This window comes from Sciurus carolinensis, chromosome 10 (assembly GCF_902686445.1).
Source record: "Sciurus carolinensis chromosome 10, mSciCar1.2, whole genome shotgun sequence".
NCBI classification, from domain to species: domain Eukaryota; kingdom Metazoa; phylum Chordata; class Mammalia; order Rodentia; family Sciuridae; genus Sciurus; species Sciurus carolinensis.
The window spans coordinates 7,751,649-7,761,314 of record NC_062222.1 but is presented as its reverse complement, the minus strand read 5'-3'; the positions used below and the strand labels follow the sequence as shown (position 1 = coordinate 7,761,314).

General features: G+C 47.4%; 1 protein-coding gene across 4 annotated transcripts in view; it reads right to left on the bottom strand.

The window, feature by feature from the left end:
* Window positions 1-1,088: 1,088 nt before the first annotated feature.
* Window positions 1,089-9,666, bottom strand: part of Jade1 (jade family PHD finger 1) — a 53,246-nt gene continuing 44,668 nt past the window's right edge. For all 4 annotated transcript variants that reach the window (XM_047566193.1, XM_047566194.1, XM_047566196.1 and 1 more), the window contains exons 10-11: window positions 6,817-6,934; window positions 1,089-4,171 (exon numbers count right to left, since the gene is read on the bottom strand). In XM_047566193.1, coding sequence (XP_047422149.1) covers window positions 3,264-4,171; window positions 6,817-6,934 — 1,026 coding nt within the window. In that variant the 3' untranslated portion in view covers window positions 1,089-3,263. The remainder of the gene's footprint in view (window positions 4,172-6,816; window positions 6,935-9,666) is intronic.

The following is a 9,666-nucleotide window of genomic DNA, read 5'->3' as shown; positions in this document are numbered from 1 at the left end:
AGAAGCAAAATGTTATCCTCTTTTTACAGATGGGAAAACTAAGGGCAATGAACAGCCACATGGTTGGTGAAGCAGTTCAACCTTAACACAGGTCTCTGATCCTAAAGTCTATGTTGCCTCTACAAGTAAATGTTTTCAGATCCAAAACTGTATTCTAGGGAAAAGAACTCCAGGTGGGAAAGACTAAAACCAAGTGTTACCATAGTTATCAGAGCTGAGCCAGAAAGCAGCCCAGTGAATCTGTGTCCCCTGCCATCCTGGAATGTGTCCTTCAGCTCATCCTTGAGCTGACCTGCAAGACAGTAAACACCCATTCAGGGCTGCTTAGTCACATACTATGCCTTTAAATACACAGCAAAAGCAGATTTCAAGACAGACACTTAAAAATGTATTGCAAAATGTACAGCATTTATTCACATACAGACAAAAAGGCACAAATTCTACTAAATAGTTCAACAAAAAAATACAGCTGTCCTCAACTAGTTTTATAAATACTTTCAAAAAGGGGGTAGAAATAAATACAGGATAGGGCCATGTAATATAAAATAGTCATCTCTACATATACTTTGTTTAATTTCTGATTTTTAACTCTTCATGCACCTTTTTTCTCGATTTTAGCTGAATGGACACCAAGCTAGGCACATAGTGAAAAATCCTCTGTACAAGGTTACAAATGTAATGACAAGTTTGTCCATTTCAAAATAATTAAGATTTGTACACAACACATAAAATCCTTCATTTAGATTTTGTGTTTATAACCTAACAAATGACATTCCAGGCAACTTTACAAAAGTTTAACTAGCCTACATTTTGACATAATACATTGATCATAATCAAAGATATTTCTTGGTCAGGATGCACAAGGAAAGATATAAAGAAGAGGAAAAAAAAAGAAAAAAAGAAAAAAAGAAAGCAAATGGTTCCATACTAATAGAATGTGAGTGGGTAGCCGGCTGGTTGCTGCCTATGGCCACTCATACAGAGCTCCCAGCATGACACGAGACTAACCTACAGAGCTACTGTTACACTGTCAGAGAAACCGTGCTCTATACCATTTGCATTTTGAAGCAGGAATAAAAAGTGTGGGCTTTTTATTTTTTGTGTTTTGTTTTTGTGTGGGTTTTTTATTTTTTTGTTTGTTTTGTTTTGTTTTTTTTTTTGGTTCAGCATAACTTGGAACATTTGAAAGCTTTTCAACCTAAATGTGGGGAAAAACAGGTAAGGCATTTTTTTTTTTTTTTTTTTTTTTTTTTTTTTGCACAAAACTAGCATTCCTAATAGTGCAAATGAATCTGATACCTCTTAAAATGGTGAGAGGTCATATACTTACTAGATTAATTTAGATTTTCTTTCTATGGCTTAACAAATTATCCCTCCGTAAATTCTACTCTCACCCAGAGCTGTTGCTGCAATCCAAAGATTATAATTACATAGAGTCCAACCTTCTTCTGTATCCAGCAAAAGGTTTTTGCTCATATGCAAAAAAAAAAAAAGTTTTAAACTATGCTACGAGCAAATGTACAACTTGGATTCATAAGAACCTTCTAATATCTGTAGCAACAAGCTGATCTGGACAGCAGTCTTTCAAACTGAGCCCCATATCTCAAAAATAGTCAATCTAAAAACCTGGGTCATTCTTTCCCTCCCCTGAATTAGCTACAACAATGTACTTGAGAAGTCAAGACTTGGTTTGGAAACGGCATACACACAATGGGGTGCACTGGATCTACTACTCGATCATCTGATAAAACTTGCATAGCAAGATGGAATTCAATAAGCCTTTTGTGTTGTTAACAATCATCTGGAAGACTTGAAAGTTAACTATAGAACTCAAAGCATTATTCATTAAGCATCAGAATGTCCCTGCCACATGGAAACAGATGTATAAATGAATCAGGAATCTCAATACTGATATTAACAAACTAAGGGGTAATTTAGGGGAAACTGGGCTTGTTCCAAATGCCCATAATTCTAAATCTCATTTGCTATTTAAACTTTCCTTCTCATAAGTTTGATTCACAACTACATTGAATTCCAAAGAAAATTAACAGTACCTTAACACTATCCACTGTCTTAATACACACACTCCAGCGAGTGCAAAAACAGAACATTGTACTCGAATGCTAAATTATTGCTGATAACTTACTAGTTATTGCCATTTGCAATTAGAAAGTCCAGGTTACGAATGAGAGTGCAGAGCTCCGACTCCAGGAAACCTGCGCAAGGGCACACCTCAGTCTCCTGCCTGTACAACCTCAGTCAATGGTAAGAGCTTATCGCAAGTTATTGCCTTTCTATTGTTTTTAAAATATAACCTATTTCACTTATTCATTCTCTTTTTTTTCCGTTTTTTTTTTTCTTTCTTTTTTTCCCTTTTTATCAAGGAATCCGTTCATGTTGGAAGCCCAGATCCCCAACTTATGCACTAGTGTGGGCTCTGGGAAGTACCAGTCAGTCACCAGAGTCTGAAGTTCATCACTTGAACTTGAATCGCCAGATGGCCAGGTACTGGCATCGGCCAGGGCAAACCTAAGTGGTTGGGGAAGAGGAGGCAGGACTGGTGAGGGTGGGGCCCAGCTGCCTCTCAGAACTTTCCCAGTGGCTTCGCTTAGGCCAGTCCTGCATCCAGCGTCCACTCACAGGCTTCAGGAACAAGCCTGGCCACATTTCCCCAAATCTCCAAGCCATAGCAGCTCTCCCGTCCTCACAGCAACTCAGTAATGACCTTCTTACAACGCTCTCTTCCCTGGCTGCTGTGTCACATGAATTTCCTAGTGTTGCTGAAGTGCAGAGCTGCCGCCTGTACTGTCAACAAACACAGCCTGGCGGGCCAGAACCATTTCAAGGTTCACCACAGTCCTAGAAAACGAGCTCTATGGGCTAGAAATGGTGCGGGAGGGTGTGTTTCTATAAATGGTAGTAACTCATTATGCAGAATCATATCCGATTCTGTATATTCAGGTAACCAGGAGTTTGTGCTTTGGGAAGAATGCAGAGGGCGACAAAACTTCATGAGGCTTGGCGCCTCGCCCTCTTCAGGACCGGCTTCACTCGGGTTCTAATCTAGCATGTCTTACGGTTACAGTCTACACTTCTGTCTCCTCAACAAGCTGCAAATAATACAAACTTCTCACAATGATGATCTGCAAATGACTGGAAAAAAAAATTCAATCTGATTGCAAGTAAATGTGTTTGTGTAGCTAAGGAATAATGGCTCCTGCTTGTGCCCCGCACAGACCCCCCCAGCCACGGCAGGCCGGGGGTCAAGAGGCCAGGATGCTCCTCCTGATGATGTCTGTCCTCCTGCTGATGGTGCTGCTGGCGTGGACGCACTTCTTCTCCGAGGCTTCGCTCTCTGAGTCGCTCATTTCTGCGTCGGGGACGTACCCGTCGTTCTCGCTGTCGGGTTTTAGTTTGCTCCTGGCCCGTTCCTTGGCTGCAGCCCGGCCCAGGCCCAGGTACGGGTAGCCTGAGTGCTGGTGGCAGGCGCCCTCGGCGGCCTCTCCCTGCTGCGGCCGCTCCCCCTTCTTTGGAATCCGGAATCCCCCCCAGTCTTTCCCTGGGCTGGCAGGTGTTGTAGGCACTTGGACTGCAGTCTGACTACAGTTCGCTCTGACCAGGGAGCCATTGCACCTGGGCACCATGTCCCTCCTGGCTCCAGGAGTGGCCTGCCCCGCTCCAAGGGAGGGGGCGGCTCTCGCGCTGTCCAGATGCCTCTGGGACACGTCTGTGGACCTGAGAGGCTTGTGACTCTGTTTCAAAGGTTTGTCCTTCAAGTCTCCTTTAATGAGATCACAATGAAAACGATTGTCTCTTCTTTTCCCGTGGTCTGGCGTCACCACGCCATTTTTCTGTTGTGCTGATATGAGACGCGCTTCCGCAAAGGTCTTTTCAAAACCCAGAAGGCTCTCGGGGACCCCCAGCCCCTCCCTCACACCGCACAGCTCTGGCTGCCTGGGCAGCGTCTTGCCCTCTCCCCCACTGCTGTTCTGCAACAGGTCTCGCTTATGGGGCTTTTTCAGTGAATGAACTAAGGAAGTGCCCATTTGTTTCCTGAAGAACGCAGAATGCCATTTCAAGTCCTCTATCTTGGGAGCATCAGGGCCCAGGGAAGGACTGTTAAACAGAAGCATGTGTTCCAGTGAGAAGGAGGAGCAGGAAGAAGGCACACCTGTGAACACAACACAGGAGGGTTACGCAGGGCAAATCCAAAGGAAGCGAAGGCTACATCCTTAGCATCGCCCACCGCACGCAAACTCCCCCTCCAAGTATATGACATACAGTCACCTGCTCTATAAAAAAATTGCTCTTAATATAAAGATATCACCTGTCTTAAGAATCTGCATTTGATATGCATACTTTTCTTTTCCTAAAATAGCTGGAAAACTATATAATTCTTCACAGAAAAAAATCTTTTCAAGGACTACATTTTCCTTCAAACAAAATAACTGATCTGATTTTCCAAGGAGAATCCATGCAGGATCCATCAGCCGATCCATGGCTGCCGCTCTCCCTCCTGGTTACAGCAACCCTGCAGGGGGCCAGTCACCAGCCAGCAGCCTCCCTCTGCGACCGGGAGCACAAAAGGGCAAGCTGGGGCCTAGAGACACACTTCCCTCCCCCACGTGTCCACCATGAGGGCTGTTGTGGGGATAAATACATGTAAATGTATGTGATGAATAAAGTGTTTAAAACGGTTCTTGACACATAGTTGTTCAATACAATGTTCATGATCATTATATGCAAAATCCAGTGAGATTCGACTGAATCATCTTCCAACTTGAGTTTCATTTCATGACTGCAGGCATGGAAATGCCTGTGTCCACGAGTCCACTGTTAGTGCCTGCTGCACTTGGTGAAGTGCCACCACAGAAAGCAGACAGGCACTGACGTTTCCTGAACTATGACCTGAACTTACTTGACACAGCATCCATGTCTCCAGAAAGCCTCTGACTCCAGACCACTCAAGTGCCGTTCCTGCTGAGGACACAGACACTCTGCACAACCTACTCGCTCCGAGAATCACACAACGGAGCTTAAACCATGGGCCCTGAATGCCACATACCATCATTTGGAATCATCTATTTCACAAGGCAGATGCTTGACCTCAGGCATGAAGAACACAACCAAAGTCTAGAACTGGGAAGAGCCACCCGGACATCAACTGGGCTCCATCTGGTCACATCACTTCCAGCTGATCATCCTTAGTGCTTCTTATCCCAGAATGGAGAACTTGTGTCCCTTTCTGAACAGCAGGTGGACTTCAAGCGCAGACTACCTTGCAGCTCTGAAACCCAAACTGCTGCTCAACCTCGTGAGGACTCTCACTCACCCACCCAGTGGAAGCCGCGGCCACAAAACTGCCACCACAGCACCACAAAAACGCCTCCAGGACACCAAGTGAGAAGGCCCTCCTCCGCAGCTTACTCTTAGACAAGAGCTGCACACAGCCTGCAGCGGCGGCCCCACACACTGTGCCCACCATCCCTGGGACGCTGATCCAGGAGGAGCCGAGAGACGGAAGTGCCCTCCGAAGAGTCTGCTCTGAGCTGCCTCTACCTACGACACCCTGCTTAGAGTAACAGAACTCCAAGCTCCAGCTGAAGACGCACGCTGGATACGTCTGAGAAATATTTAACCTCAGGAAGAAATATCTAAGATAGTTTCAGTAAGTTAATGCCACCGAACCTGGTACCACTTCCAGAATATCATTAAAAACTCCCTCAGCCTTTTTCAGTTTGCTCAGCTGACCCTCTTACCTCTGCTCACATATATCTACATAAACCAGAATGTGGATTTCCATATAAAAGGTGGTAACAACATCTCTGCTGTCCATATGTGACAAAAAGCCACAAATACAGAAGAGTGAGCGTATCATCCATGCCTCTCCGTACATGCAAGTCGAGAATGCCGTGTTGCACCCTGCAAGCAGTCCAAGGCGGAACCCTGTCTTCCCCCCACGGCCAACCTCAGACCCACCTCTCCATGACCTGCCTGACCCACCCTGGACAGACCTCTGACACCCTTATGCTACCAATTTCAGGGGCATAGGACCACAGAATGTTAGGGCGAAGAGGCACTTAGAGGTCACAGCTCTACACCAAGCCTCTTACAGGCAAAGGAATCCCAGAAAGGCCAAACAACCTGCCACTCTGCCGTGATCTCCAAGCAACTGATGTGCTCTCCAGGGTAGAAGCAGATCCCTGTTTGCTTCTGTCTTCCCTCACCCTTGCAATGTAGACTAGAAAGCACTGCCTGAATACCCGGTGCTCAATCGGAAATAGTCAGAACTCCATCCACACGAAGAAAAGTCTGCTGTGGTGTGATCTGAACAAGCGTCATGAGCACCCTTTCAAGATGTGCTAATAATGTGCTGCAGGTAGGTGCCAAGGCTGGGTGATCTGTAAACAAATCCACCACACAGACATACAGACAGCAGGGATGTGGTTACCACTGTTACAGAGGAATTCAAATTAGGGTGTCTGTCCCCAAGACACCTTATCAAGAGCTCTGCCGAATGTGTACTGCCCTGGAGTGTCCTGACCGTGGAGACGTCATCCTCACCTTCCCCAGGGGGAGGGGCCGAGAACTAGGCGTGCTGTGTGTGTCAGGGAGAGGACTCTGGACTGAGCTGGGAGGACCGGTCCACACCTCACCCCCTGCACCGTGAGGCCTCCAGTGCCTAGAGATCCTCTGTAAATGTGGAAATCTGTGTTGCTTATGGCTGAACAGATAAGAGAAAAAAGGGCAAACCATTTGTCCCTTAACGGGCAGGGAGGGCGCGCAGCCCACCCAGCCTGCGGGCATGATGCCTACCTGAAACTCTTTCTTGCTCCAAGAGCTTAGTGTACAGACTGAACATCTGTTCCTGGACTCTGCACACAGATCGCTTGATCTTTTCCCTGCGGGTCACCATGTAAGTGAGGTTCCGAACCTAGAACGCAGAGGATAAAGATTCTAAGTGAGCGATACAGTCGTGGTCATGGATACATGGTGCTTTTTAAAATCTTATTTAAATGAGAGAAATTGGTTCTACTCAGGCCTCAACAGACATCTGAAATCAAAGTGTACTTTAAGCCAATCTCTAATGCCCTCTGAGGAGGATGAGAGGGTTCTGCTTCCTCCCCCAAGGTGGGCAGCAGTGTCCCAGAGAGCAGGAGCTGGGAGCTGCGGTGCCGCGGCACACGACCTATCTGCTCCTCACACCGGGACCTCCTGGGGAGGTCTCTGGCGAGGCCACTGGCATCCACTGCAGACTTGCTGCCTTCCCAGTTACCCTACTGTCAGCAGCTGTAGAGCCGTTCAGAAGCCACCTGAGCTATGACAAGCATCTTCTGAAGGCTGGACTAGGTAAGCACAGGGTCCTCCAGAAGACCAAAGGGTGACCAGGAACTCCAGGAAGCTTCTTGTTCACTGGACACTGAACCCCCGGAAGGGCCTGGCTCCCAGGGGTCGCAGCACCTAGGCAACGTCCTTCTGGCTCTGCCAGCCAGCCACCGGCCAGCATCTCTGGTCCGGCTACATCTCTCGCCTCCTGGAAACCGACACTGCCCTCTCCCTGAATCATCTGTAACTGTGCGACCAAATGCTGGGAGCTCCGCTTCACAGTGCTGTGGCTGCTTTGGGTCATGTCCACACTCCTAAGCAACGCTCAGTGACCCACAGTTCAGTGGTCAGTCCTCCGCCATCTGCCCATCACTCAAATAGCACCAAGACCTGGAACATCAGTCACTTCACCCCACTGATTCCTCTGTGCTAAAATCTACAGCAAAACTCACTAGGAGGCACACGGCCTGGACAGCGCCCCTGGCCAGGGGGACAGGCGCATGAGTGAACCCAGCCACGGAGTGGCAGTGGCATGCCCACACGCTCCACAAACTGAGCTTTCAACACCCACTCGGAGCAAGCCCTGCCGCCTGAAATGCAGAAAGCTCAAAGGCCTCCAGCCTCTTCTTGCAGCATAAGGACAGCAACACACCTCGCGTACACTTGCATTCTGGGCATAGACAGCTCCCCTCAAGTCTGCAGCCTCTCTCGGCCCTAGCCATTGGAGCTGTGTCCAGGGCAGTCTAAGAGCAGCATAGGTTGGCCGGCTTTGACATTTGCATTGTGAGCTCATCTCCTGGCCCAAAACAGGAAGTGACCAGGTCAGGCTGGCCCTGCCCTAACCAGTTTGCTACCAGGTCTTCCCATCTTTGTTCCCACATCAATCTCTTATGTAACCAATACTTAACTGTTAAATTCATCTTTTTTTTAATTAAAGAATTGGAAGAAAATCATTCTCCATGAGTAAAACTCATGTTGGTGTCTTCGGCCTGCTTAAAGGTACTTCCTTCTCTGACAGCCACACCCTCCCAAAGCCAGGCAGTAGGTACATTTACAGAAATCCTGATCAACATGAAATGGGGGTGGCTGACCATTTTCTTTACTATTCATTTCCACCCAGATGAGAGTAAGAGTGGAAGTTCAGAAACAAAGGTTCAGACCTCCGTCCTTACCACAGACTCAAAACTTGTGGAAAACACAAGTTTCTACATGAAGAGAAATCCAACTTCCAGAAACAGGAAATGGAAATGAATTCTCTGGCATCCTAAAGAGTAGAAAGGTTACTGTCATATTCAACCCAGATGTGCACAAATTGCAGGAAGTTATTCATAAAAATGGAAAATAGGGAAGCCACACACTTGCACTTTATATATGATTTGCATATTATTCAGTTAGGTGGCTGGCTTCAGTACTTCACCCAAGAAAGGCTTCACTGTGGCTGCAAAGTCAAAATACCCCACTTCTATTCCCCACCCTCTGATGAGAAATACCTAAATAAACCCAAAAAGCAAAGGCCATGATTTCTAATTCAAATCAACTGGCCCTGACTGGTCCACTGGCTCACCACTCCAGAGAAGAAAGCACCCAAGCCTAAGAACCCTCCTACGAACAGAGCAGTCTTGCAGGACAGCTTGAGTTGAGCTGGAGTTCATCCGTTCCCCAAGCTCATCCTGCTGTTCCTTCCTCAAACTTCCCCCTGTGCCCCAGCTGCCTTCAAGGACACCAAAAGAGTAAAACAACCAGTTCACAGTCCGCCCTGACTTAAACCCCCATCACACCTTCCCTAAAGCAGTGATTCCCAAACAAGTACACGAGGGCCCCCAATAGAATGCGGGTCCCACCTGTGACCCAAGTGTGCAGTTGTTTTCAGTAACGCTGCTGCTGTCCAGGGGCCACAGCCCAAGAACACTGCCCTCAGACTCCAGAGGTTCCAGGGGGTCTCCTTGAATCCCAAACTCTGTTTGCAACACTGAAGCTTAACATGCCTTTTGCTTAGGGGACTATATCCTCTATCAGATTTTCATTTTCAAAGATGACCATTCTGCTCTCGAGTGACTTGTGAGTAGGACTGTCCCCTAGTCACAGGACCAGAGTGCAGAGGAAAATTGTTTTATTGCAACAAGCACTCATTTTCTGAACTCACATTTACCCCATCTTCTAAAAAAGATATTCAGGGGAAAGGAGTCCCACCAGAGTGAAGTGGCAGCCTTGGGGACGTGAGAGGCCACCTGTCCCATCAGCAACCGTGTCTTCTGAAAGCTGTGGATCCCCAGAGCCTCCTGAAGTCCACTCCTGCCATCTGACTTTGTGATCCAGAACTGGAAGGCAGGCGTGCAAGGC